The 26,802-nt window shown below is 50.6% G+C and overlaps 12 protein-coding genes across 16 annotated transcripts; 6 read left to right on the top strand and 6 right to left on the bottom strand.

Annotated features, from left to right (window-relative positions):
- Nucleotides 1-285: 285 nt before the first annotated feature.
- Nucleotides 286-1,175, top strand: LOC112350254. Its single transcript, XM_024686113.1, has one exon. The coding sequence runs from the start codon at nt 370-372 to the stop codon at nt 1,069-1,071; it is 702 nt and encodes a 233-aa protein (XP_024541881.1). The 5' UTR covers nt 286-369; the 3' UTR covers nt 1,072-1,175.
- Nucleotides 946-6,619, bottom strand: LOC9658308 (trafficking protein particle complex subunit 8). 2 transcript variants are annotated; one of them, XM_024686105.1, is made up of 28 exons: nt 6,418-6,619; nt 6,258-6,352; nt 6,091-6,193; nt 5,923-6,027; nt 5,700-5,862; nt 5,501-5,636; nt 5,393-5,446; nt 5,260-5,340; nt 5,115-5,209; nt 4,887-5,037; nt 4,748-4,834; nt 4,575-4,694; nt 4,388-4,528; nt 4,241-4,338; nt 4,066-4,189; nt 3,906-4,013; nt 3,718-3,856; nt 3,564-3,662; nt 3,489-3,516; nt 3,375-3,438; nt 3,126-3,311; nt 2,965-3,075; nt 2,756-2,911; nt 2,541-2,699; nt 2,202-2,486; nt 2,011-2,151; nt 1,830-1,954; nt 946-1,774 (listed from the first exon to the last, which is right to left on the bottom strand). In XM_024686105.1, the coding sequence occupies exons 1-28, from the start codon at nt 6,605-6,607 to the stop codon at nt 1,111-1,113; spliced, it is 4,008 nt and encodes a 1,335-aa protein (XP_024541873.1). In that variant the 5' UTR covers nt 6,608-6,619; the 3' UTR covers nt 946-1,110. The 2 variants fall into 2 exon arrangements, with proteins under 2 accessions (XP_024541873.1, XP_024541871.1); XM_024686103.1 differs by having other exon boundaries at nt 1,830-1,957.
- Nucleotides 6,620-6,654: 35 nt separating this feature from the next.
- Nucleotides 6,655-8,188, bottom strand: LOC9647207 (leucine-rich repeat receptor protein kinase EMS1). Its single transcript, XM_002981214.2, has one exon. The coding sequence runs from the start codon at nt 7,986-7,988 to the stop codon at nt 6,753-6,755; it is 1,236 nt and encodes a 411-aa protein (XP_002981260.2). The 5' UTR covers nt 7,989-8,188; the 3' UTR covers nt 6,655-6,752.
- Nucleotides 8,189-8,210: 22 nt separating this feature from the next.
- Nucleotides 8,211-10,445, top strand: LOC9647208. 4 transcript variants are annotated; one of them, XR_002993690.1, is made up of 7 exons: nt 8,211-8,319; nt 8,385-8,496; nt 8,557-8,654; nt 8,713-8,782; nt 8,836-8,987; nt 9,051-9,201; nt 9,251-9,796. XR_002993690.1 is itself a non-coding variant. In XM_024686114.1 (5 exons), exons 1-5 carry the CDS (start codon nt 9,178-9,180, stop codon nt 10,049-10,051), a joined length of 603 nt encoding a protein of 200 aa, XP_024541882.1. In that variant the 5' UTR covers nt 9,081-9,177; the 3' UTR covers nt 10,052-10,445. The 4 variants fall into 4 exon arrangements, 1 of the variants encoding a protein (XP_024541882.1); XR_002993691.1 differs by having other exon boundaries at nt 9,262-9,796; XR_002993692.1 differs by having other exon boundaries at nt 9,279-9,796.
- LOC9658309 lies at nt 10,320-11,442 on the top strand. The gene is made up of 2 exons (XM_002981067.2): nt 10,320-10,431; nt 10,510-11,442. The coding sequence occupies exons 1-2, from the start codon at nt 10,368-10,370 to the stop codon at nt 11,409-11,411; spliced, it is 966 nt and encodes a 321-aa protein (XP_002981113.2). The 5' UTR covers nt 10,320-10,367; the 3' UTR covers nt 11,412-11,442.
- On the bottom strand, nt 11,418-12,445 carry LOC112350264. The gene is made up of 3 exons (XM_024686155.1): nt 12,383-12,445; nt 11,877-12,234; nt 11,418-11,819 (listed from the first exon to the last, which is right to left on the bottom strand). The coding sequence occupies exons 1-3, from the start codon at nt 12,443-12,445 to the stop codon at nt 11,635-11,637; spliced, it is 606 nt and encodes a 201-aa protein (XP_024541923.1). The 3' UTR covers nt 11,418-11,634.
- Nucleotides 12,446-12,542: 97 nt separating this feature from the next.
- On the top strand, nt 12,543-14,181 carry LOC9658310 (polygalacturonase). The gene is made up of 7 exons (XM_024686157.1): nt 12,543-12,580; nt 12,678-12,765; nt 12,870-13,037; nt 13,223-13,460; nt 13,547-13,628; nt 13,683-13,795; nt 13,834-14,181. The coding sequence occupies exons 1-7, from the start codon at nt 12,543-12,545 to the stop codon at nt 13,977-13,979; spliced, it is 873 nt and encodes a 290-aa protein (XP_024541925.1). The 3' UTR covers nt 13,980-14,181.
- A 161-nt stretch (nt 14,182-14,342) lies between these two features.
- LOC112350265 (pentatricopeptide repeat-containing protein At4g39530-like) lies at nt 14,343-17,258 on the bottom strand. Its single transcript, XM_024686158.1, has one exon. It carries the CDS (start codon nt 17,256-17,258, stop codon nt 14,343-14,345), a length of 2,916 nt encoding a protein of 971 aa, XP_024541926.1.
- Nucleotides 17,259-18,164: 906 nt separating this feature from the next.
- Nucleotides 18,165-20,422, top strand: LOC9658311 (kinesin-like protein KIN-4A). The gene is made up of 11 exons (XM_002981069.2): nt 18,165-18,263; nt 18,315-18,461; nt 18,519-18,662; nt 18,717-18,919; nt 18,973-19,139; nt 19,189-19,304; nt 19,356-19,392; nt 19,441-19,532; nt 19,595-19,663; nt 19,860-19,949; nt 20,003-20,422. Exons 1-11 carry the CDS (start codon nt 18,165-18,167, stop codon nt 20,420-20,422), a joined length of 1,584 nt encoding a protein of 527 aa, XP_002981115.2.
- A 15-nt stretch (nt 20,423-20,437) lies between these two features.
- LOC9658312 (pentatricopeptide repeat-containing protein At3g09040, mitochondrial) lies at nt 20,438-23,023 on the top strand. Its single transcript, XM_002981070.2, has one exon. It carries the CDS (start codon nt 20,438-20,440, stop codon nt 23,021-23,023), a length of 2,586 nt encoding a protein of 861 aa, XP_002981116.2.
- Nucleotides 23,024-23,857: 834 nt separating this feature from the next.
- On the bottom strand, nt 23,858-25,199 carry LOC112350266 (zinc-finger homeodomain protein 1-like). Its single transcript, XM_024686159.1, has one exon. The coding sequence runs from the start codon at nt 25,197-25,199 to the stop codon at nt 24,084-24,086; it is 1,116 nt and encodes a 371-aa protein (XP_024541927.1). The 3' UTR covers nt 23,858-24,083.
- Nucleotides 25,200-25,219: 20 nt separating this feature from the next.
- LOC112350187 lies at nt 25,220-26,200 on the bottom strand. The gene is made up of 2 exons (XM_024685958.1): nt 25,862-26,200; nt 25,220-25,574 (listed from the first exon to the last, which is right to left on the bottom strand). The coding sequence occupies exons 1-2, from the start codon at nt 26,179-26,181 to the stop codon at nt 25,406-25,408; spliced, it is 489 nt and encodes a 162-aa protein (XP_024541726.1). The 5' UTR covers nt 26,182-26,200; the 3' UTR covers nt 25,220-25,405.
- Nucleotides 26,201-26,802: the final 602 nt, after the last annotated feature.

The following is a 26,802-nucleotide window of genomic DNA, read 5'->3' on the forward strand; positions in this document are numbered from 1 at the left end:
TGTGAGGTAGCCGGAGGTCGCTTTCCATCCACCCTAATAAAATCCCAAGAACCCTAAAAAGCAGCTATTTGCAAATTAGTGTAGACTTTACAATAAGTAAATGATTTTAACTCCAACACAAAAAGAAGTATAAAATTTGAGCTAAAAGAAATTCCCTAGGGGTAAATATCAGATTTTCAATCATGTGGAAAATGGGGCAAAATGTTTCTAGACAGTAGACAGGGCCCCATAGCTAACTGTTTATGAGTAAAGATCCCTGGGCCGTGGATTCCTTTAGCACGTTCTCCCTCCTGGAAATTATAATGTTCCTTTAAATCTTTTTGAGTATGGTTCCCCAAGAACCCTAAAAGCAAGGAGTTTTAGGGTTCTATGGCGATGGCAATGCGGAGGAGCGGCTGCTCGGCCAGGATAAGGTGGGTGATGCCGCATTTCACTCCCTCGAGCTTCTGTAGCAGCAGCGCATCGTCATCGTCCGGAGAAATCGCCGCAAGCAGCAGCACGGAGATCGCAAGCGATGGAGAAACCGGGATTACTCCAAAGGCAAGGAGGAGGAGAAGGAGGTCCAAATCCAAGGCCGACGACAGCTGCGCTGCCAAGCTCACCATCAACATCAAGACCGCGATGCGTGAGTTTCGGCTGGGAGACATCCCCAACGCCAAGGTGTGTGGGCTGCCCACGGAGAGGTCGCTCTTCACCGTCATCCAGGGGCCTCACATCGACAAGAAATCGCGCGAGCAGTTTGATATCCAGACGCGGAAGTGGCGCGTCACCATCGATACGGAGACGAGTAAGTTGCGAGAGAAGCTCGAGTTTCTCAAGGAGCACAGGATTCCTGGAGTGGAGATCAAGGCCCGGTTCCAGTACAAGACGAGGATGGCTTGGCCGCTCAAGCCTACCCGGCTGTCCGATCAGGAGAAATGGAAGCTCTTGACGCTGCGCAAGAAAGATCCAAAGCTCTACACCGCTGCGAAGCTTGCCGAGGAGTTTAAGATCGAAGAAGAACAAGTGTATGACGTGCTCAGGTCCATGGAGGAGCGGCAAAAACACGTCGATTTGTTTGGAGGAGAGTGAAGAAACGCTCCAACGCTCAACTTTCTTTCTTCCGTCTTCTTAAAGCAGCTCCATCGGCATTTGGATGACTGTGAATAAGAAAGAGTGCCCGGCTCCTTCTCCTACTTGTGCTACTCTATCCGTGTTACTGGCACCACCATCGCTACGATCAACCGGTGATAGTGCTGCTTCCTCGGCATAGTCGCCTGCTCTAATTGCTGGAGCCGCCACAAAGCTGCTCTTTTTTGCCTTCTCCGGGGCCACTACCACTGTCTCTGCCTGTTGCTTCCCCGTCTCTAGCAATCTCCACGAGATCCTATAGTTGCTCAAGTCGTACATTCCCGGCGCTAGCACTCCGACGCATAGCGGCACTCTGGTGGAAGCTCCGGGTGCCAGTTCCAGCGATGTCACGGATTTGGAGCAGCACCATACGTAAGGTCCGGATGATGCAAGCTTCCTGTCACTCCTTGCTGAGGATTCTGTTCCTGACAAAGCGAGAGCCTCTAAAGTTGGTGGAGGCGAGGCACTTCGCCACCCAGCTTTGGCACCACCATCGCCTGTGTCATTCCAGTCACAAGTCTCCACTTTCACGGATGCTGTCAGCTGCGAGCAGTTTCTAAGAGCCAAGAAGACCGGGACTTCGCATAGACCTTGGGTAGCGAAGTCGTGGGCTAAACACCTCGGTCCCTCCATAGCCCAAACTAATGGTTGAGAGCCTTCCACCCTGCAAAGTTGAAGCTCGTAAGACCATAGGAAAATGGAGACAAATCGAACAAAACCTGCAATGACAGACGTGATGGCTTGCAATACGAAAATCCCGGTGACTACCCGCGGCTTTCTCGGTTATCATGTCGTCTTGTTGCCCAGTGATCAAAACTATATCGACAGTTTGATATCTAGCGTGCTGCTAGTGAAAACAGTAGTTGGAGAAATTAACAAAACATTCAAACGAAACCAAACCTGAGAAGTTTTTATCTGTACAATCTTCTCTTGCTGGTGAAAATAAGAAAGTGGACCTGAACTAATGTTGATTAGAGGCTCTTCGCTACTAGGAGGACCAAGTCTTACGGTACCACCTCCATGCTTTGTCTCCACATCCCTCTGCACAGTCACTACGACTTAAACAGCCAGATACGCAAAACGGAGCTTACCCGGAGTTGGAAGAAAAAGGAGGATGATTGCGTAGCAGGCAGCAACTGAGATGGAGAGACGGAAGATGACAGGAATGCAGCCTTGAGTGTTTCATCATTATCTGCTTGCTCCAACACCTGCGGCTGAACGGCAGAGAAGCACCAATCATCTCCGATACTCGATGCCTGTCGCAACCAGAAACTGTCGGAAGGATGTACATTTGCTACGTCCATTCGTAAAAGGTACTGGTCCAGCTTCACTGGGCAGGACGATATTCCCACGGAGACTTGTAGCGACGGAATCACCTAAAAGCAAAGCGGTAAACAAAAGAAGTCTAAATAACAAGAAGTCAGCTTTACCTGAACACTATGGACCATTCGCAAAGTCCGATACTTAAGGCTGGTAGTGTCTTCACACGGCTCAAAGTAGAGTACTGTCTTGAATGACACCTTTCCATCGTGGCTTGCATGCAACCATAACGGCCATAGGAATGTTGACACTCCTTCTAACAAAGTTTTCTGAGACCAATAACGACGGTCAGGAGCTTAACTTCGTAGTTACGAGAGCACCAAACCTCCGGAAAGTGAAAAATGGAGCTACCGTGTTCACATTGGATGTCTTTTGGCTGCCCATCATTTCGCACTTCCAAACAATTTGGAAATTCAAGGTCCAAATCTCCTTGTTCGCCAAACATTAAAAACGCAGGATGGCTGGTTTTAAGTTTGATATTCTACAAGAACAACTCAAAGGTTACACGAGTAATGCAAAGGAGAGAATGCAGACCTTAATAGAGGCCTGAGACGGATTTTGAATCTCTAATACAACACGCCGAACTTCTCCTCTGTTAATCTTTGGTGGTAGCTCATGCATTGATATCTCCAGCCTTGGCATGTGCTGCCCACAGTAAATCAGGAAAAGAAAATGATACTCGAAATATTACGTACCGCCACTACGTTGAACTTCAACCGCTTATGGAATGGTACATCTATTTTAGACTTTCTTGGCTTTGATGATTTTGATTTCCCTTGCACTGGAAAGTCATAACGACATTGCACGATTCCACAAAGGCCCCATTTAACTCCCACTACCTGCAGCAAACCTTCTTCGATAGGCTTCGTCTTCAAGCAAACCTGCACCCGGGCATGAAAAACAGAAAAAAATAAAAAAATAAAAATGTGACTAGCAAGTCTTACCTCCACCTCTTCTCCACCCTTGAGAGAAAATGATTCGTTTGAGAGAATCAACGAGGAGTTTTCACTGCAAAGTGCACACCTTGAAGAAAAATTCAAAGGAAAACGGCAACATACGGTTTTGAGCTCGTCATCTCTTCTGGTCCTACAGAGTCGGTAAGTAACACTAAAAGTTGATTCAGGAAATATCACCTCTCTTTTTTGGTTGAAACTCGCAAATAAGCTCCATAAGAAAGACTTCAATGGAGATTTGCAACGGATTGCTAACCTTAAGAAAGACACAAACATCCTCTGTCAAAAAGAAAATGTAAATAAATGTGAAATTCAATACAACCACAAGACTTACCTCCTGAAACGCACACGTTAAAATCCTGGATTTTCTTGTTAGATTTCCCTGCATCCAACCAAGTCGTAATTGGTGCTCCTGAGGACGGTGGAACAAGCTCCTCCTCTAAAAGGGCCCATTCCGCTTCCGGTACACTGGCCTGCAGAAACCTGCTTACAATATTCTGACATGAGAAATAGTTATCTTACAGCCATGGCGGAAGCATAGGTCCTGTGATCTTCAAAGCGTACATACACGTCATCGGAGCTTATTGCAGGCAACCTTACTCGTAACACCTCATCTTTCGTTTCCAAATTCTACCAAATCACGGTGTTTAACGATGCAAATTAAAAGATAAACTTAAAATACCTGGACTGCATTGAGAAATTCTTTCAAGAACTGGGCTTGTGTCGGAGCAGACTGGTGACTGCAAGCCATGATGTTCATAAAATGTTGAACAGCAGCATCCACCTTCCCAAGAAGCAAGGATATCCTGAAAGCAATAATAGCCAGTTCAGTAAACTCATTAAAGCCTTTCACGTACCGGCCAAGGTAGACATTAACGTGATCACCAATAAAATTCCAGCCTTGCCCATCGTATACAGCTGAGGCTCTCGAATAGGCACGTAGCGCGTGTTTTCTCTAGAGTAGTTGAAGGATAAGTCAAAGCCAAAATGCTGTTGCAATTTACCTGGCTACTCATATGGTACCGGATACCTGCTAAAACAAGATGAAAACCGTACTTCCGCAGCATAGGTGGGACACAACGCAAGAAACAGTATGCTGACTGCTCTAACAATACTCCTGCTCGCAAAGTAGCATCCTTGTCCATCTAATTGGAAGTTTTAAAGCTTGTAAGCACGCGATCAAAACCAAACCTCTGTGCCCGCTCGAAAGAGGACGGATGCAGCTTCGGAATATTGAGCTCTCGTTTTATGCACTTCAGCCCACCACAAAGCTGTGCGCGTTGCGTACCTTATGGAGGGAGGGCCACAAGTCTAGAAAGGTAAAACAGCTCAGAATATCAAATAAGACGCACAAAGCTCGTTACTTGATATGTTATGTAGGCTGTCTCTAAGGAGTTATCAGCTTCTTTTCTTGATTGGTCCAACAGGCATAAACAAATTCCAAGCATCTCCTGTGTGCATAATACATGTCAAGAATGAAATCACACAAAACTTTCAACTCACCATGACGCCGGCATATCTTTTCAGCGCTCTATCAGCTTTGTAATCGCTCGAGAGCAAGCGATAGTTTGATACCGCCAGATCGTAATCTTGCAACATAAAAGAGTAATCCGCAAGAACACGAATTTGTGATTCCACCGAATTGTAAGTATATCTGCCAATACACAAAAAAAAAAAAAAAAAGAGAGAGAGAGAGAGAAGGATGAGAGCGCTATTTATGTTTCGTCTTACACATTCCCTGAAGGAGTATCCGGGTATTCGGAGTCTTTTTTCCGCCACCAAAGATTTTTTAATTGATTCTTTAAGCCTCGTCGTGTAGCTGCCACCTGCAACCACAATCTGTTCAGTAGCAGCAAATTTTGCAGCAAAAACTTACCTGCTGATTCAAGTAACGAACTTTCTGTTCCATATACGGTATAATGTGCTTCTGGCACAAATCGATCACAAACCTTTGAATCTGAAACAAGAAATAGCCTCAGGAGAAATGTGGATGGCTTTCAGACAAGTACCTCATCGACATCGTTAATTTGAAGACAGCATCCAGTTTTAAGATTGTCTGATATCTGCATGTCTCAAGTTATAGCCCAGAGAAGCATAAGCACAAAACATTTGCATACCTTATAATGCGGCATGCTAGAACTCCAGATATCTTCCACAGGGGAACCATTATCCAGTGGAGAAGAATTTATCCGGATTAAGCTGCAGTCGTTAACATCTAGTGTACCAGCAAAATTCTGAAGCATCTCATTTGCGCTGCCAGATACCAGACAACGCAAAAAATTACAAGATGAAGGTAAATAATTGCTTGAGACTTACCGATCAGAAGGCCCATCCTGGTTGTCGTGCAATACAACGTAGTGCCTGAGGATTCTTGGATCCATGGCACCATCCTTGAGCAACGATGGCAGATTGGTAACGTCTGACAGGCTAGCAAAGACGTCGAGGGGGTTCTCGTCGTTTGAAGAAACAACAAGCAGACCTGCAAGTCACACACTCGCCATGAGTCAGCTTACGTGATCGAGAATATCTAGGACTATACAAGCTACAGGGTGATCAAAAGCTTCGTGTTCAGAGAATGCTAGAGTCCGGGCAAACGCGGTACTGTACTTTTGGAACCAAGACAGTGTCGACTCCGACTGCATCGCTAGCAGAAACAAGCAGCACAGAATAAGGAACTCAAAGAGAGAACAACTGGAACACAGCAAACCTCTGTGGACGGATTCAATACTGCTCTGAGCACGAAGATCGTCACCTTGGATCTCGTCCAGAGCAGCCTCATTCACCACATCAAGTAATTGCTGCTCGGCTAGCTAAGCAACGCAGAAAAGAAAAAGCATACATCATTCTTCACATGAAGAATGAATGAAAAGCTACCTCAATTGGCGTAGCTCGAATCTCCGAAGCGTAGAAGAGGCGGAGTCGAAACTCTTGCAGCCGGTATGGCGTCTCGCTCGCTGTCCGCACGGGTACTGATGGAATAATCACGGAGGAGAGATCGGATTCATTCACATTCCACGAAAACAAGCACACTCACCATTGACGCGGTCGAGAAAACAGAAGGGGCGCAGGAGATCCACGAATCCGAGATTGTTCTTCCGGCATGCCGCCTCCGCGCGGGGCGACGCAAGCACCATGACCACCGGCGACACGCTCTGGAGCAGGATCTGGGACAGCAGCGACGCAGCGCCATTGCCAGGAGCTGCCGGAGCGGGAGGACTCTCCATCGAGAACCCTAAACCCGGTCCGATAGATCTCAAATTAAAATGTGGAGTGAAAGGAAAAATTCACTTTAACCATACTTTAACCATGGTACAATGCTAGCGAGAGAGAAGATGATCCTCGCTCGATCTCTAGAGATGATCTAATCGGTCATGGAGTGTAGGATGATAAACACTGGTGTGGCGGTCTGGAGGAGAGCTTGCCAGCATTGAGAGGGCATGCCGATTGCGATGGCGGCGTGAGGCAATTGTATTGGAGGCAGAGGAGCGCGGCGGCGGGTAGCGCGGCGTCCGGCGGCGATAGATCGAAGCCCGTCAGGAAGTTGTGCTGGAGATAGAGATTGCGAAGATTTGCTGAGAGGAGGCCATCCGCGAATTCCTTTGGGACGGAGCCCGTGAAGTGATTGTTGTTGAGGAAGACGTTCTCCGAGAAGGCTAGCATCGGTGGAATGGCGCCCGAGAGATTGTTGTAGCTCAAATCCACGCGGCTCATCCTCGCGGGAGATTCGATCGCCACAGGCCCTGACAAGTGATTGCGCTGGAGCTGCACAGACACGAGATTTGGATTGCTGCTCCACAGCAACGATGGAATGGCCCCGGTCAATTCGTTGGAGCTTAAGTCAAGCGTGGTCAATGCGCGGAGGGACGCCAGCGATGGAGCCATGGAGCCCGATAGCCGGTTGTTCTTGAGGGAGAGATAGGTGAGCGAGGCGGGGAGCGAGCGGGGTATCTCACCCGAGAGCTCGTTCCAGCCTAGATCGAAATGGGTCATGGAGGCGGAGGTGAATCGATCAGGGATTGGCCCCGAGAGCTTGTTGTGGGAGAGCTCCAGGGCGACGAGACTGGGCAGCAGAGCAATCTCGTGTGGAATGGCGCAGGCGAGAGAATTGGAGCTGAGGTCCAGCACCAGCAATCGTGTGAGGCTGGCAAAGCTGGCGGGGATGCATCCGGAGAGCTGGTTGTGGCTGATTCCCAGGAACTGGAGGCTGCTGCCCAGATTCTCGCCAATGCTGGATGGGAGCTCTCCTCGTACGCTGCCCGCCGTGAGCGTGAGTTGCTGGAGCAGGCGGAGGTCTCCAATGCGCGGGCTGAGCGTGCCAGTGAGGCCTGGCGATCCGGCGTAGCCGTCGCCCAGGTTGAGCATCACGACGTGGCTGCTGGCGCCGATGATAGTGCAAACGATCCCGGAGAAGCCGCTGCAAGGCTCGCGTTCGAAATCCCAGCTGGACAGGAAGGAGGAGCCCGGCAGATCCTTGAGCTGCTTCTTGATGTCGAGCAATGCATCGCGCTCATCCGGATGGAGCTGTTGCGCCATTGCCATGTAATGCATCGCAGCGAGCATCAAAGCTCCCAATCCCAAGCGAAGAATCGAAACCTCTCTCACCATCTCTACAGTCGCGATTGGATTCTTCTTCTATGCTATCTTCTCTTTCTCTGAGCGACAGCGTTGCTACAAACTAGGCTGGGGCGAGATAGGCGCGTAAGCTTGCGCTTGTCTGGATGCTATTTACAATCTCTCCCAGCGACAGGACAGGGAAGAGATTTAACGGCTCCATGGCGTCCCAACGGATATCATATGAGCCCATTGAAGATGGGAATATTCGTGAGGCAGCAAGAGGCACGGATGCTCTTAAACCCTAACTTACGAGCAAGAGATGGGAAACAAGGACGCCGTGCACAACGAGATCCTCAGGCTCAAGAGGATCCTCTTTGAAAAGGTGAGCTTTTTCTCAGCTTCGCAGCTACCAGGCTACCATTTCTTTTCCAATCCGAATCGTCCCAGCTCACGGAGAGCACTGCCAATGCGGGAATCGGGCTCACCAATGTGTCCTTGACGCCGGCGCAAGAGCTGGGCCAGAAGATGCTCGTCGATGGAATGCCAAAGGCTTTTGTTGGTAAGCAAAGTGGTGATAGATTGATCTTTCTCTTGAGTTCTAACACGATTTTAATTCAAGAGTTTTTCGAGCTCACCACCACCTTGGAGCCCGAGCCGACCAACAAAGAGGACGAGGAAGCTGGCATCAGGTTCCCCATCGCCGAAGCTCAGAGAACGGTAGAATCGATCGAGCACCACCATTTTTATCAAAACACTCGTGCTTATCTTCTTGCAGTTTAAGAAGAAGGAAGTCCAGAGCGTTTTGTGCGGCCATCTTGTAGCAGCAGAGCGAGCTGCAAGAACAGGTAAGTCAAGAAATCACATCGCCAAAGTATGAGCTAGAGAAATCTCTAAGCAGGGAACAATGAGAAGCTGTTCGTGGCACTGTCCGGCGTTGGAGCTCTGTTTGACAAGACGTGCTACTTCTCCACTGCGGTGGCCTACTTCGTGCGAGCTCTCGCCGCGGCCAGCAATGTGACGAGCACACGGAACACCTTTCACGTAGCACAGGTAAGCTTCTCCTCCTGTGACAACCACCTGATTGATCATCCGGATTGTTCACATGTTCTACAGCAATGTTTAGGCAAAATACAACCTTGGCAAGATCTACTGGAAGGTGCGAAACAGTGGCGACGCCATCAGCTGCTTTGAGGATTGCTTGGGCCTCGCAAGCTTCATAAACCACGGCCAGCTCGTCGTCATGGCTGCAACTGAGCTCCTCGAGGTGACGCTTTCTTTCTCTACCTTGGTAGCTTAGCTCGTCTTAAATCCAGGAAGAAAACAGCATGGAAAAGCTTGCAGGTCTACTGGCATTGCGCCGAGGAGTGCCGACAAGAAGGCAACTACAGACAGAGCATTTGCTACTTTGAAAAGGCAAGCCAGGAAAAACTATAGAAAAACTTTGGAGATGTGTGAATTTTTCGTCGTGATCACAGTGCGTGCGAGCTGCTGTGGCATGTAGTAATCCTGTTCAGGGAGGTGAAGCCAAGTACAACATTGGACTCGAATATGGGATGCTCAGGGAGACGCAAAACGCTGTGAAATACCACAACGAGTACATCGATTTCTCAAGGAAGATCAGGAACAAGGTACGCACGCGCGAGCCATGCGTTAAGATTGTCTTCGAGATTTTTCTTCTCGCTCTCTCAGGCAGGAGAGTGCAAAGCTCACGCAGCTATGTCGGAAACTTATGAAGCCGCTGGCAATATATCTGCAGCTGTGCACCATCTCAAGGCTTACTTGCAAGCAGCGGCATTTCTAGATCCCGTCACTCTGGTATTCCATTCGTGCAAGCAATCCATGAGAGATTTGGCTAGAAATCCTTGTTTTTCGTGTCTTACTTGCAGGCCGTGGGACACTGTTTGCTCGGCTCGCTCTACAAGAGACAAGAGAATCGCGAGGAGTCACTGGAGCAATTCGGGAAGTATTTTGCGATTGCTCGGCAGCTCAAGGATCCAGATTTGCTGGACGTGAGTCGCGTCAACATTGGAATCGCTCGGGAGCTCAAGCCCAAGAGGGCGTCCATTAGCCAGTTCATGCTGGGCGAGTGTTCCACATACTGGAGCCTCCTCTAGTAGCGGGGAGGGGAATATACGCTACCTACGGTGGAAGGGATATTCTCCGGCATTATTCCATTCGTTGTGCCAATGGGGTTGGCTATGGCGGACGCGGAGCTACGAATGATCCGGGATTTCTCACCACTCTCATGGTAAAGCCATGGCATAAATGCGGCAGCGCGCGTAGCTGCTTGGCGCTCGAGGGTTTGAATTGGAGCAGCGGGAGCTGGAGCGTCCAGGACGAAATTCCGGCAATGCAGATGATGATCCGACTCCACGGCCAATTCTGAGCGAGGATCGAGGTGGGCGGAGCTGCTGAGCTGAGCTGCTGGAGATGATCGAGGTCGATTGCTCTTCCTTCCCGGATCATGGGGTTATGGCTAATCATCCCTTGCAAGGTAACTCTAGAGCTTTTTTTTGTAGTTCTAGTCGCTCTATGGAAGCTCGAATTGATCATACGCTTGGGTGCATTGTAGAGGGTGATCAAGCTCTTGGTCCTGGAAGTAGCAATGGAGGATTTGCTCGAGTTGCGCTACGCGGGGCCAAGCGCGTGGAGCTGCCCGTCCAGCACTGGCGCATCAACTTAATCGACTTGAAATCCAAGCTTTCCAAGATCTTGGGTCCCAGCAAGGAGAAAGAGTACTGCAACATCTTTAGCAGCTTTCTAAGCCACCGATTGAGCAAAGCCGAGCTCGACAAGAGGCTGCTCCAGACGCTGGGCAGCAAGGACAGCATCGTGCTCCACAACCAAATCGTCCGAGCAGTCCTTTCCAACGCAAGGTGTGGACAGCCGCCACCCCGCGGAAGACCATCTTCCGGACTACTAGCAAGCGATGATCCGCGCAAGAACAAATCGGACTACCACGCATTGCCTGCTGCCAAGCGGTTCAAGCAAAGCTCCGGCATGGCAGTGCTTAAAGCTATGGAGGACGAGAAGGAAGAACTGGACGAGGATGGCGAAGATAATGACGAAGAAGAGGAAGAAGTGCAAGCACCACTTGGCGTGCCTCTTTGTCGCCAGAGCGTGGGTGGCGCGTCGCAAAGATCATCCTCGCCTGTGTCGATGGTGAGCAGCGCCGAGATGATGATCATGGAGGCGAGTGAATTGCCCGACGCTAGCAGCATGCAAACGCGAATGACGCGATTTGCAGCGGGGCTCGAGGTGGAGCACGAGTGCGCCAATCTCGTCAACCATGCGCTGGACATCCACTTGAAGCGATTGATCAAGGCTTGTATCCAAACGGGAAGAAGAAGATCGAGCAATCACCGGATCTCGGCTCTCGACTTCCGGGTAGCCATGGAGAATAGCAGGCAGCTCCTGGGAGGGAACTGGCCAATCCATCTCGAGACACTCTCGCTGCTCGATCACCATTACTAAGAGATCTTTACTACAGGCTTTTTGTTTTCCATACCATTTTTTTTACAACTTTTTCCACCTCGGTAGAGTTGGGTGCTGAGAGGTAAATTTACAAGAACTCGTCGAGCTCGCTATAAGTCAAGCACGACGAAGCAAACGATGAGAAAGAGGAACGAAAGGAAAGAACACCAACAAAAAGAGAGATGAGAGATCATGGTTTTTCTATGGATCGATCGTTCTTCGCCTACCGGGGCTGCTGGATCCGGGTCGACAGCGAGCCCTTCCTCATCTGCGCCGCCGCCAGCTTGGGAGGAACCTTGACAAGCTTGTTGCGGGGGTCTCGAGGAGCGTAGATCTTGGCGGCCGCCGGTGGCGGTGAAACCAGATCTATCACCTTGACGGCCCGCGGCGCGGGGCACAGATTCACATCTACAAACCCATCGCATGAATCGATCAAAACCAGCGACAAGAAAGAAATCTCGTTACCTTGTTCTTTGAGGGTGTCCGCCTCGTCGAGCGCCCTCACATCCTCAAGATCCACGTCCTCGAATGACACATCCTCCTCGTCTTCCTCGGCGTAGTCGTCGAGCGTGGCGGACGCTTCCGAGACAACGCTCTCCCACTTCTCGCGGATCCAGTAATCACGGAAGGCGGGCGTGCTCTTCACCAGATTCCACCACTCGGACGAGAAATCCTCGACGCTCTCGAAGAAGGAGGGGACGAAGTGGGGAGCGTCGGGGTTGAGCGAAGAAGAAACGCAAGGCGCCTTGACAGCCATGGCCACGAGCAATCTGACAAGCCCTACCTCGGGACAGAAGAAAACCAAAGACGATAAGCTCGACGGCTAGCAAATACAAGCTGCCCACGTGTGCCATTGTCCGCCGTCGATTGTGGGAGTGCAAGGGCTCGAATCCTGCGGCCTCGCGTAGAGCTACGCAAATGCAAAGCTTGCTAATGCACGGATCAAGAAACAAAATGCTTTGCTTGCTTGCTTGTTCCATGCTTGTTCTTGCTCGAGCACTCTGGAGAGCATGGAAGAAGCTCGTCTCCGCCATCACCACCACCGCGTCGCCCTCATGATCGTGCTAGTACTGTCAATCCACCACGCTCACTGCACCACTGTAGAGACGATTGTGTCTAGCGTCGTGAGCTATGGAGCCCGTGGAGATGGACAAACAGACGACACAAAGGTTCTCTCTTTCATAGAATGTGACGCGCCACGAACTTATATTTTTGGGAGTTTTGCAACTGACAGGCTCTGCTAGATGCATGGAATGCTGCTTGTAGCGGTGGTGGAGCGAGCAGGCGGTATGGATCCAGCAGCTATGCGTCCATGGTTCTTGTCCCCGGCGGCAGAACTTTTGTGATCTCGCCGGTGCAGCTCAAAGGTCCTTGCAAATCACTTATCACCCTCCAAGTAAATCCTTGTCAATCTCAGTCGCTAGCAATTCCAACTTTGCTCGAGTTACATGTCTATAGGTGGCTGGAAACCTGGTCGCAAGCACTAGATTTCTCACGAGCGACGAGACAACTCGCGATTGGATTGTGATTCGGAAAGTTTCGGGACTGACGATCCAGGGCGGGGGCGTTTTGGACGGGAGAGGAAAACAATGGTGGCCCAAATCATGCAAATTCGACTCGACCCAAGTAAGTTACATCACAACTTCTACTTTCCATTCATCACTCGCCATCTTGACAAGTTCTTGCAACTTGATCGATCGCATTTGCACGGCGAACTCGCGGAAAATTTAAATGTGGCCACGCGCGGCAGCCCTGTCACAGAGCTCCTACGGTACCGTATAATAACCTCTCTTCCATGATCCAATTTATAACTTGGGTGCTATGTACGTGTGTACAAACAGTCGCTCGTCCTTCACGACTCGGAAAGGGTCCTTGTCGACGGCTTGACCCTTGTCAACAGCCAACAGATCCATTTCAGTATCTTTCACAGCAGCAACGTGACCGCCACCAATTTGATCGTGTCTGCCGCAAGAAAGAGCCCTAACACCGATGGCGTTCACGTCCAGGGCTCCAAGTTCGTCAACCTTGGCACCATCACCATAGACACAGGCATGCCAGCAAGCTTTTCTTTCTTTCTTTCTTTCTTTCCCTTTCTCACTTTGTTTGCTTTGCTTGATGGTACGAATTATATCCAGGGGACGATTGCATCTCCATTGGAGCCAACACATCTCACGTCTCCATGCGTGACATTACGTGTGGAGCCGGACATGGAATCAGGTACAATTTCGATCGATGATTTTGCGCAAGATTTCAATTGTGATGTGATTGAAGCATCGGAAGCTTGGGAAATTACAAGAGCGCGGCATTTGTGTCCAACATCTCACTGGACGGGGCCCTCCTCGCCAATACAACCAATGGCCTCCGGATTAAGACATGGCCGGCAAGTGTATAGCATAGCTCAATTACCTGGACATTTACGTAGCCTCCATGCAGGGTGGCGTTGGCCTCGCTACAGGCATTAGCTTTCGAAATGTGCAGATGGACAACGTCAAGAACCCTATAATCATTGACCAGTTCTACTGCGACATGGAATCATCTCCACAGGGATGCGTGAGTACTCGACTTTAGAAAGTCTGGCCGATTTTTTTTTTTATCTTCCTCTTTTGGTCGCAGGGAGAGGATCATGGAAGCGGCGTGGAGGTGCGAGACGTGGTGTATGAAAACATCAGCGGGAGCTCTGCCACCCCGGTGGGGGTCAAGCTCAACTGTAACCATCCTTGCACAGAGATCGTCATGAGCAATATCCGGCTGATTCAAACGAGGGATGGCTCGCCCTGCACTGCCCAGTGTAGTCACGTCTATGGAAGGGCCTACAATGCCACACCTCCTCCCTGCTTGCTTGTTTGAGTTTGATCAATCTTGGTGGAGCTCATTGAAACTCTTGTGCTCATTATATGAAACGTGAAAGGATCGGGTCTTGCCCGGTGAATCTTATGACCCGCATCGACGGTCTTTGTTCGAAATGCCCGAAGAGAAAACACCAAACTTGGCTGCCATGGTTTGCAAAACGAATGATTGCTCCTTCCACAAGCCTGAGCTGCCATAGAGCTTGACCATGAGCATGTAACCAGCCGAGTCCCTGGAGCCAAAGTCCGACTCCACGAAGCGATCAAACACGGCCTTTCCCACCGCCACATTGTTCCACTTGCAACAGGCGGCCAGCAGCGTCGACCATGTCACTCCACTGGCGGTGAAAGGCATGCTTTCCACCAGCACCATTGCCTCCTCCAGACGGTTGGCTCGTCCCAGCGTGTCGATCATGCAGTGGTAGTGCTCAGCAACGGGCTCCACTGTGCTTTCACCGCCGGCACCGCGTACCAGCGCCTCGAAGTGTGACTTGGCCATCTCAACCAGTCCCGTGTGGCTGCACGCCGAGAGGATGGAGACGAGAGTGATAGCGTCGGGTTTCAAGCCTTCGTCTTTCATACTCTGGAGAGCACCAAGAACTCGATCGCTCTCTCCTCGAGCACAGTAGCCTGTCATGAGTGCGTTCCAAGTGATGACACAGAACGACTGCTGTGTGCTGTCGAAAACTTGCTGCGCGTCCAACGCAAGCCCGGACTTTGCATAGGCGTCCACCATGCAAGAGACGAGCACCGCGTCACCGATGTCGAGCAGACCATCTCTGCACAGCACGGCATGGATGGACTTGGCTAAGGTGGCCGCGCTGCAAGCACTGCACGCCTTGAGAGCAGCGGCATAAGTCCGTGCGTCACACACCTCCCGGTGATGATGCTGCAAGTGTGCAAACAGTCCGAGAGCCACCTCGCTCTCCCCGTTGCCAGCGTAGCCCAGTAGCAGCGAGTTCCAAGACACGATGCTGGAGCACGGCATTGTGTCAAACACCCTGCGAGCGTCCACAAGGCTCCCACACTTTGCGTACATATCCAGAACGCTGTTTGCCACCTCGTATCCACGCCTGGAAGCTCCGCAATGCAGTTCCATCCCTTTCTCCAGCGACCTCAGCTTCACACTCGTCCCGTCCTCAATCTGCGTCGCTTCTTCTCCGGATGAAAGGCTCGCGCAGGCTTTGAGAGCTGCCGTGTATGTTACATGGTCTGGTGTTCCAGCGGCAGCAAACACCTCCAAGGCCAGTTTTTCCTCCCCGTTTTCGGCATAAGCTTGAACTAGAGAGTTCCACGACACCATACTGTGTCTTGGCATGCTGTCGAAGACCATACGGCTGTCCAGAATGCTTCCACACTTTGCATACAGATCCACCAGAGCGTTTGCAACAAATGTGTCACCGTCACAGCCAAATCTTCGAGCCCGAGTATGAATAGCCATGCTTCTCTCGAGAACTTCCAGCTTGGAAAGTTTGGATCCGGCTGCCAGGCTCGAGCAGGCTTTCAGAGCCGCAACAAACATTGGAGGATCTGGCGTAATATGGTTCTCCGATTCAGCCAGGAGGTCTAGAGCCGCCTCCGCTTTCCCGCTCTCGACATATCCCAGAAGGAGCACTGTCCAAGAGATAGCATCCCGGCGTTTCATCTTCTCGAACACCCTCACCGCGTCCTCGACGCTCCCACACTTGCAATAAGTATCCAGCAGAGAGTTCGCCACGAAAGCCTCCCGATCACAGCCGCGGCTTGCAGCTTTCCTGTGGACTGAACTGGCTCTCTGCAAGCACCCTGACTTGACCATCCTGCCATCGACTAGCGCTCCCTTTTCAGTAGCTGCTAAGCTCGAGCATGCCTTGAAAGCAGCAACAAAAGTTCTTGCATCTGGTGTATATCCCCTGTGTTGCATGGCCTCAAAGAGCTCCAAGGCAACCTCTTCCTGGGCATCTTCTACGTATCCCAATATCATGACGTTCCAAGACACCACAGTCGGGCAATTCATTCTGTCAAACACCTTCCTGGCCTCGGTGACACTTCCACACTTTGAGTACATGTCGATCAAGCTGCTTGTCACGTAAGGATCGGTGTCTAGTCCCTGGCTTGCCATCTGCGAGTGGATGGCCATTCCCAGCTGCAAGGACTTCCATTTTACGACCTTCCTATCGTTGAGAGAGTCCAGAAAGCTGACAGTGCCTTCCTCTTCCCCAGCAATGCTGCCACAAGCCTGGAGCGCTGCCACGAACGCTCGAGCGTCCGGAACACACGAGCCTTGCGCTTGCATGCACGAGAAAAGCTCCAGAGCAAGCTCGCCGTCTCCATTGTCGACATGGCCCAGGATCAAAGCTGTCCACGACACCAAGTCGTGGTTCTTCATCCGGTCGAACACCCTGCGAGCGTCCGCCATGCTTCCACACCTGCCATACAAATCCATGAGTGAGCTCGCCACGAAAACATCCAACTCACAAGTTCCTTTGGCGCTAGAGTGGAGAGTCATGGCATCGTCCAATCCCCGGAGTTTGATGCCTAGACTGTCTCCAGTTTCCTTTGCTGCTCGCAAAGTGATGGCCTTGACCGCTGCCAGCAACGTCCTCGCATCTGGAGTAGCACCTTGTGATCGCATGAAATCGAAGAGCTGGAGAGCTTTCTCTTCTTCCCCATTCTCCACGTAGCCCAGCATCAAAACATTCCAGGCGACCATCACATTGGCGGAACCGTGTGCCAGTCTCATGCTGTGGAAGGCATCGCTCGCAGCAGCCAAGCTTCCACACCGAACATACATCTTGACGAGAATGCCGGAGAAGTAAATGCTGCTGCTCCATGCCTCACACTGGCTCCCATCGGCGTGGATCTTACTCCCCAAATCCACGTCTCTGGAATCGCCAGCCGCTTCCAGCGCCGCCAATGCGATGCCTAGGCTATTCACATTACCAGTGCTGCTGTGCTCTGGCAATCGACGCTTCAGGCAGCCCGCGATCCAGAAGCGCCGCGCAACCGGGGATCCACGCATTCATTTTTTTTAGGGTTCTTGGGGAGTAGACCACTGCCTTTATTATAACCAAGCAAAAAGCACACTTCCAGCAAGAATGTGCACTATAGCGTTTGTTCAATTTTTCCGCGACAAGGTAGTAGCGAACTGCTCTTTGCAAGCTCTGGGAACAAGTAGATGAACAATTGCCACGACAAATTCCAGAGCGAAGACTTGAAGGAGAAACGAGGCTGAAAATGAAACGACGGGAGTAAGCCCATGCATTGTCTGTCCTTTTTGATTACGAATGCCAATCTGGCTCCTTAGCTACAATAGAAAATGCAAGCTCTCCTTCGTGAGAGCATTCACTTTTCATTACCGCCACTGCCTTCACTATGCAATTTCGCAGTTTGTTGTTTCCAACATAGCTAAACATCATCTCTGGCTTTCATCCTCTAACTTCCTCATCCCTGAAGTGGAATTCAGAGACATATCGACCAAGCGTTACTGGCTCCCTGGATGAACCTGAAAAAGCAAGTTTAACCGTGGATCCTGTCAATATAACACAAAACTCTGCTGGAGATTGTGATCCAGTCGAGCAAAAATATCGTTTCCATGCCTCAAGCATCTGTGAACAATACGACAAGCGATGAACAATGGTTCCTGCTCCTGGACAAGGTTCCTTTCTCCTTCACCCACAGCTCAACACCTTTGCAACCTGGATGTACTTCGTTTGAGTGCCGAAACATTTTCAGGCATTTTCTTTAGTAATGCTTCTTTTACCACATTCCCACTTCTGACAGTATTGAAGCAGCAGCATTAGACCTGTGTTTAGGGTGAACAGCTATGTTGCAAAGTGATTTATTTGCTTTACTACTGGTCAATGCCATGACGGGGTCGCGGCCGGGTTGAAAATCTTTGCCGCGGGGAAAAGAGTCCTGGGCGCAAATGCAGGCTGTGACTGTGCTTGTGCACATCCGGCCCTTGATCGGAGAGGAGCGATCGCAAGGAAACGATTGCGTGTCTGTTGTTCCTGGAGAGCCGCAGGTAAAATCTTGTTTAGGAAGTTTCGATCGATGTCTTTCTTTGTTTGATCAGGTCCTTACTGGGGAGCATCGTTTCACGTTTGATCGAGTCTATGGAGGCGGTGGAACTGCGCCGCCGTTTATCTTTGATCAATGCGTTCTACCGCTCGTGGAGGGATTGTTCCAAGGTTACAACGCCACCGTCTTTGCCTATGGTCAGGTGAGTGCTCCTTTCTTCTTCTTTTGTGAGCTCGTTTTTCTTTGTGTTTTTCTCTAGACTGGATCTGGAAAGACATATACAATGGGGACAGGATACGGCAGCAAGGAGGGCGTTATCCCTCGAGTCATGGACACGCTCTTCCAGAAGATCGACGCTTTGAAGCACAAGGCGGACTTTCAAGTCCGGGTTTCTTTTATCGAGGTGAGGGGATTGCTGTTTTCTCTTTCCAACATTCTTCAGCTTCTCAAAGAACAGATTTTCAAGGAGAACGTGAGAGACCTCCTCTCTTCAAGCTCTTCTGAGTCTCATATAAAGATTCGAGAGACTGGGAGTGCAGGTGTTTTTCTCACTGGCGTCACCGAAGTGGACGTGAAAAGCTCGCAGGAAATGACTGCTTGCTTGGACAAAGGCTCGCGGTGTCGAGCGACAGGCAGCACAAGCATGAATTTGCATTCAAGGTCTCGTTGGCCGTAGAATGTTTCTTATAACACCTCACGCTGTGCATGCGCAGCCGATCCCATGCGATTTTCACCTTAAACGTCGAGCAGCGTCCAAAACTGAGTGGTGATGCGTCACGAGCTACAGTCGATATTCTCCGTGCGAAGTTCCACCTGGTCGATCTTGCCGGCTCCGAGCGAGTAAAGAAAACAAGAGCTGACGGGGATCGTTTCAGTGAAGGTAAACGTTCTTTCTTCGCATAACACAAATCAAGTTTGATGTGATGCAGGTGTACATATAAACCGTGGCCTTTTGGCGCTTGGCAACGTGATCAGTGCTTTAGGAGCTGACAAGAAACGAGGCCATGTCCCGTACAGGGATAGCAAACTTACACGCCTCCTACAGGTAAGATTTGAGAAGCATGACGTTGTGGTGATCGATTGTTTTTGGATGCAGGATTCACTGGGTGGGAACAGCCACACTACCATGATAGGTGAGTGAGTGGAACCTCACTTTTTCGTTCTCCTTACTCGATGTTCAGCTTGCATTAGTCCGGCCGCTTCAAATGCGGAGGAAACTCTGAACACGTTGAAGTATGCCAATCGTGCACGCAACATCCAGAACAAGCCGGTGGTATGTCTTCTCATGTTGTATATTACATCTTTTATCCACTCCTGACGTTTTTACTGTGACAGGTTAATCGTGTAGTTGCTGAGATCCAAAAAATGCGACAAGAAGTAGAGCTGTTAAAAGGAGCAAATCAGGTAATGTCTTCTTTGGTTTCTTTGGTTGCTGACTGGGTGTGGCGTTGCTACAAGCTTAGGCTCTTGAGCAAAAGGTTGACCTCCAAGCAAAGGAGCTGGACTTTCAGGCAATGGAACTGGACGAGGCAGCAAAGCGAGAAAATGTAAGCTTTTTCCTCATAGTGGTGTAACTCTTGACAAACTAATTTGTGTTTAGATTCTGGAGAAGAAATTGAGCTTTCTAGAGCAAGAGCTGCAAGACATCAAGGAAAGCAAAGCATTCCGCGTGCCAGAGAATCAGCAGAGTGTAAGTCGTATTTGTATCTCTGCCAACTTTGAAGGTGATTTTTGGTATCGTAGGCTGGTCAAGAAGTGGTGGAAGTGATCGTGAAGTGGGAATTAAATGGAGAGCTTATCGCCATCATCAGTATTGGAAAGAGAGCCAAGCTTTCGGAGCTACGAGCCCAGGTCACTCCAAGAGTTCCTCGTCTGAAGCGGGGTTTTACTTTCATTTTGTGTGAGGGACCTGTCGGCCAAGATCTGGAAGATCAAATCCGTGTGGTGTCGTTCAAGAACGACACTGGCGCTTTCGTTGTGGTGGTTCGTCCCCCAGCAACGCGAAGTTTTGCAAGCTTGAAACGAACCCCGCTCGTAGAAGTGACCAAGAATGACGAGCCGGTGAAGCTTGTGAAGACGAGCGCTCCGAGAAGAGAGAAAATATCGCTGGCCCAGAGAGCCAAGATGAGCGTCGTTGATGATATACTAGCTAAGCTTCACTAGGTGATTATAACTTTGATGTTCTGCCATGCTCCAAGTGGACTACTGGTCACTGCAGATCTCGAAGAAGATCGTCTTCGCATTTCAAGTCCAACCACAGGCTCAAAGGATTGGTATGCGTCTCGGCTGAGAAGTTGTCACGGGTTAGACGAAGGTAGAAGCATCCATGCCAGCATTCGTTCCAGCGGCCATGGTGGAAGCCGTTTCCTGGGGAATCTCCTGGTCCAGATGTATGGTAAGCATGGTAACTTCGATCTCGCGCTTGAAACGTTCGGCCACATTCAAGAGCCAAACGTTTTCTCTTGGACCATCTTGATTGCAGCATTTGCCCGGAATGGCCATTACCAGCGGGCATTTGAGCTCCTGTGCAGAATGCAAAACGAGGGAGTGAGATTCAACGCGGTGACAATCTCGAGCGTGTTGACGGCTTGCAGGGACATCAAACAGGCTCGAGAACTGGAAAGGCTGGCAGCAGTGGCTGGTTTTGGGGGCGAGGAGAGGATACTTCGCAGCCTCATCCATGCGTATGGAGAATGTGGTAGTGTGGACGACGCTCGGGAGGTTTTTGACGCCATGGAAGCTGCTGGAGACCTTGTCTCTTGCACGGCTTTGATGGGAGCGTATGCTCGAAACGGGTATAGCGTGGAAGCTCTGAGGCTGTTCCAGAAGATGAGCTTGGAAGGCGTCAGGCTCGACAAGATCAGCTTTGTGAGCGTCATAAACGCATGTGCCTGTGCTAGAGACTTGCGGCGAGGTAAGCTCTGTCACGAGCTCTTGACACAAACTGGTTTGGACACTGATTTGACTTTGCAGAACACTCTCCTGAGCATGTATGGGAAGTGTGGAATGCTCGACGAGCTGCACGATATGTTCTGCATTATACAAGCTCCAGACACTGTTTCCTACAACTCGATCATCTCGGCTCTTGCTCACAACTCCCAGCCTAGGCAAGCTCTCTTTTTATTTCGATGTATGCTGCTTGACGGCAGTCTACCAAGTCTAGTCACATTCATCTCTGTCGCTCACGCTTGCGGGTGCATAGGTGATTCTAGGCCAGCTGCGGTTATCTGTTCGCTGATTCGAGAGTGTTGTGGAGTTACCACCAGCAATTCGGTTTTGAGATCGGCTATAGTTGTGATGCATGGAAGGTGTGGAGACGTGGAAGCAGCAAGGGAGGCTTATGAATCTTACGCAAAGGACGAGCTAGGCTGCACGTCAATGGTTGCTGCATACGTTCAAAACCACAAATTTGGTCGAGCTCTGGGCTTGTTCCGACGCATGCACCTCGAAGGCATTAAGCCCAACAAGGTAACCTTTCTCAGCGCTCTCGATGCATGCAGCAACACTGGAGATTCTTCTCAAGCGAAAACTGTCCATGGTTGTGTTATTGACGCAGGATACGAGACGGACCACGAGATTGGGAACGCGAGAATCAGCATGTACGGGAAATGTGGGAGTTTGGAGCAAGCCAGAAAACTCTTCGACATGAAAACGTACAAGGACGTGCTCACTTGGACAGGAATGGCGGGAGCTTATGCACGTAACAAGGAAGAAACTCAAGGTCTGAAGCTCTTTAAGGAGATGCAACTCAACGGGATCAAGCCGAACAAGGTAGCGTTTGTGGTGGCATTGGATGCCTGTGCTAACTCGGGCAGCAGCTTCGTTCTGTCGCAAGGGAGGAGACTTCACGAACAGGTTAGCGAGAGCGCGCTTGAAAGGGACACTGCAGTGGGAAACTGCCTTATAAACATGTACGTCAGCTGCGGGAGCTTGGAAGACGCAAGGACGCAGCTAGAGAAGATGGAGAACCAGAGGAACTTGACTTCGTGGAACACTATGGTGTGTGGACTCGCCAGGAGCAGCGGGCACGAGGAGCAGGCTCTGGACCTGATTTCCCTCATGGACTTGGAGGGAGTAGCACCCGATGTCATCACCTTTTCCAGCGCTCTTGAGGCTTGTGCTAGCACCGCAGCTCTAGCTCGCGGCCAAATGATCCATGCTCGGATTGTCGAGAGTGGTGATGCGCTCGATCTTCACACGAATTTGGTTCTGGGGACTTGCCTCGTCAACTTATACGGCAAGTGCGGCAGTCCAGAGAGAGCAAGACAGGTGTTTGAGGAAATTCGTAGTAGCGGCGACACCGTCTTGTGGAATGCAATGATCGGAGCTTATACTCGGCACGGGCGTGTCGGGGAGGCAGTGGAGCTGTTCCAGGCTTTAGTTGTCGAGGGCGTTGCTCCAGACAAGGTGACCTTCGTCTCCATCCTGGCTGGCTTTTGCCATGGCTGCCATCAGCAGGAGGAAGCTGCGGCCGCGGAGCATTTTCTTCTTATGGACGAGTTCATGATTAACCCGGGAGTCGAGCACTTCACTTGCTTGATGGATCTTTTGGCGAGGAAAGGGCGGCTTCTTGAGGCCGAGGAACTGCTCAAGGCAATGCCGTTTCAACCCCAAGGAATCAACCTGGTGTCGCTCTTGGCCGCGTGCAAGCGCTACCAGGAGGTCGAACGAGCCGAGTCAACCGCCGAGTTTATCATGAAGCTTGATCCCACACAAGCACCGGCTTACGTGCTCTTGTCCGATGTGTATGCTGCTGCAGCCTAGAGAAACCATGGTGAGGTCTAAGGTGTCTGACCAAGTTACAATCGAATATTCAGGGAAAAGATGCCACTGGGTTCCAGACATCGCATAGAGGAATAAAAGGCAGCCATGGAAAGGAAGAACCTCTTCCTCCAGCTGCTTTGAAGCAACCTGGAATCCAGGATTTCAAGGATGAACACTGGCACATAGTAGATCATCTAGTAGATTGAGAAGTCCATTTTGAAAATATTACGGTTGATAGCTTGGTACATGATTCTTGTTCAGCCTTGCTTTTACGAATCAGCTGAAAAGAGTTCTTCAGGGCGACGCTCTGTTTGTTTGGAAAATAATCATCGATTATCAGATCGAAGACCGGATTTGTTGGCGAAGGCAGAATAGCGATTGAAGTGACATGCTACAGAATGAAGATTTGCCACAACATGGTCATTGAAAGATTGCATCCTTGCTGAATATCAGAAGCCTTTGCCGCTGAGCAATTAGGTGTTCAAGGTGTCTTTGGTCTAGAATTTCCTTCTTATGGGGCGTGTTCAAACCGACTGCCTGTTTATCATTCAGCCTCAGGCACCGCCTTACGTGCTCTTGTCCGATGTGTAATCTGAGCTTCCTTCTAGAATCATGGTGGCCAAAAGCGAGACCATGTATAGATTAAAAACTTCACCCCTCCGTTTGCATGCACGCTACTATTATAAGAGGCCAGTTTTCAAACTTTCATACCGTTAGCTTGCTGGGAAAAAGAAGAACACAAAGGCTGGTACAAGTTTCAAAAGGCGCCCCTGGATACATTATTGATTGACTTGCAAACAACGGGAGACCGGAATGTCGAATCGAATTCAAATAGACAAAAGAATTCGGGCTTTGCAGCTGGTAGATTAGAGAAACGGTGGAAATTGAGAGAGGAAGACCAGGGAGATAGACAAGAATGTAAATCGGTCGTCATGCATGCAACGCTGCTCAGGCTGCTGCTCTGCTGACAAATTGAAAACATAATCAGTAAGGTTTTTAGTGTGTGGGTTGTCCCGAGCGTCGTGTTTTAAAACGCGTATGGTTCGGATGAAATATATCATCAGGGCTGCTGCTGATGTTGGTGTAGAGGAGAAGGATTGAGCACCGAAGCTGGATCGGAGAGAAGATGGTGGTGGTGGTGGTGGTGCTGCATATCATGAGGCGGCGGAGGAGGCGGAGCAGCAGCGCCACCAGCAGCACCGCTACCTGGACCGGGTGGAACGTTGGCACCACCAATAGATGAGGAGGAGGGACTGCCGAGAGACGACCTCTTTCCAAACGTATGCTTGTTGTTGTGCATCCACACCTTGAGGACGTGCCGCTTGACCCCGACCTCGGCACAAAAGTGCTGCACCGCCGCCTCGTCATGCTTCTGGATCCTCCACCCCACCTTCTCCGCAAACATGTACATCTTCTCCTTCTGGTCCATGCTGAACTTGGTCCGGAACCGCTTCTTCATACTCAGTGGCGACATGTCGTGGTGATCGCCCTCGCCCCGGCTGCTCAGCGCCAACAGGCTCATGGGGGCGTTGCCTGTTCGTGGCCCCAGCGACGCCGCCGAGGATGCTGCAAGCGGCAAGGCGGAAGCAGTAGCAGCAGCAGTATTGCAAGTGGTCTGTAGTGCGCTTGGAGTGTGGCCACCACCTTGCTGCTGCTGCTGTTGCTGCTGCTGCTGCTGCTGGAGAACACCAGCAGCGATGGCGGCGGCCTTGCGGTTGCGTTCTCTCCTGTTCATGTGGCAAATGTCGCAGACGAGGGGCTCGCCTTCCACCTCGCGCTTGTGGAAGTTGCGGTGGCAGTCGCAAGCGGCGCACTTGAGAGCCTCCATGGTGCCTTCCTCGCCGCAGGGCATGAATTCGCCGCACCCGTCCAGCGAATGGCCGCCGATGCTGGCCGCGTGGTTCTTGAGACACTCGCGGTAGTGTACCGTCTTGGATTTGGCGCCGCCGGCGCCGCCGCTGCTCTTCCCAGGCGGCACCATCACCAAGCTGCCGATTTGCTGCTTGCCATCGTCTCCTTCTCCTCCTGGCATCCCGTTTGTGGGAGTGCTTGCGAGCCTTCCCACCAGCTTGTCGTGGAGAGGTGGAGGAGGAGGCTGTGGTTCCTGACCTGGCGGCGCTGCTGCAAATGCAAGAGCGTCACCTCCAGACTCGGCCTTGAAACTGTCGGGCTGCATCGATGCTAGTATCCGCGAGCCACCCAGGAGCATGAACACTGCTCGAGAGAGAAAGAGCGAGCGTTGTTGTGGCCGCGCGGCCCGTGGCGAAGCTAGTTAGGAGCGCTTACTCCTCCCTCGGACTGGAAGCAGCATATATAGCGCATCTGTGTGTGGTTGTGTGTAGAATTCCGCACCGCTATTATATTCAGCTGCCGCTACCGCATTTACCCGGTGACGAGCCCTGCCTCTTGTTCTTGCAGCCGCCACCACGACGTTGGAGATCTGCTTGGTTCATCACCACCACCCTCTCGGATCCGGATTGGCGGCTGCTGCTGCTGAAACACCACGATTCCTCCGTCGCCGCTGCTGCTGCTCCAACACCGCACTGGATGCCTGCTCCATAAAAACCCCATTCATGAATCAGTTAGTGCCCGGCTTTCTAAAGAAATCTCCCTCTCTCTTCCTCGAGCCCTCTAGAGCTCTCCCTCTCTTCTCTTCTAGCGCGTTGATCCTCTTGACACATTCTTATACTTGGAGGAAAAGGAAGGAAAACTACAACAGGAAACTGTGGCCGGGGTAAAAGGAAGAACCTTTTGCTTCTACCTAAGCTAATGAACATATTGATCGATCATCATCATCAAGAGATTCATGGGAAGCGTGATCAAGGAGAAGTTACCGACCTAGTAGCAATGCAGCAGCCGTAGCAGCAACAGCGGTCGAGAGGAAGATAGAGAGCGAGAAAGAGATGGATGAAGCAGCTGCTTCGAGAGAAAGAGAGAGAGATGGGGAGGATGATTTCAAGAGAGATTAGAGCTGGAGATGAGAGGCGAAGAGGAAAAGAAGTGATTTGAGGATGAAGACAGCCTGCTGCTGGCCATGGGCTGCTGCTGATGCAACAACAACAATGACCACTCCTCGTTGTTTCGTCGGAGCACAAATCCAAAAGATGCTTCTTTTGTTCCCGTGTGTCAAAGATAAAAAGGAAAAAGAAAGAAAACATAAACCAAGCTTTTTTACCGCGCCATGTGTACATTCATCGGACAGCCGAGTTGCTCGCTTCAAGCATTGCCATGAGAGAGAGAGAAAAAAAAAGGAAAAGAAAGCAAGCAGACGAAATGATCCCTCCTCCTGACTCACGGGAGAGAGAAACACTGGTAGTAGTACCACAGACATTTAAACAAGGTTACTTAGCTGCGTCAAAACCATAATTGGTCGCCATGATAAAGCCATGGCAAGCAAGCTCCATACCATGGGTGTCCGGAGCTCGATTCCAACTCGCCGCCCCACCAAAAAATACCGTTAGCATGGAAATCACTCCCCACATTTTCTATACAGTTTGGCATTATTGTTCTGGCTTCATGTCGAGCTCGTTTAGTTGCAACATAACGTACTCAAACCGCAAAAACAACCCTTGGCTAGCTTGGTGTGTGAGGCCAGTCAAAGATTAAAGACCCAAGGCAAGGTCTGTAGAGTCAACTCCTGGAGATGGTATACAGAGTATGTAACGCGTCGAGCTCTTTGATTTTTTGTTGTAAAAGAAGAAACTTGTGGAAGAATTACATGTAGTTGTAGTAGTAAGAGAAAGGAGTTGGGCTTTTAGTCCGTCCGTGGGCGCGCGTAC

This window comes from Selaginella moellendorffii, unplaced genomic scaffold, assembly GCF_000143415.4.
Source record: "Selaginella moellendorffii unplaced genomic scaffold, v1.0 SELMOscaffold_47, whole genome shotgun sequence".
Classification (NCBI taxonomy): Eukaryota; Viridiplantae; Streptophyta; class Lycopodiopsida; order Selaginellales; family Selaginellaceae; genus Selaginella; species Selaginella moellendorffii.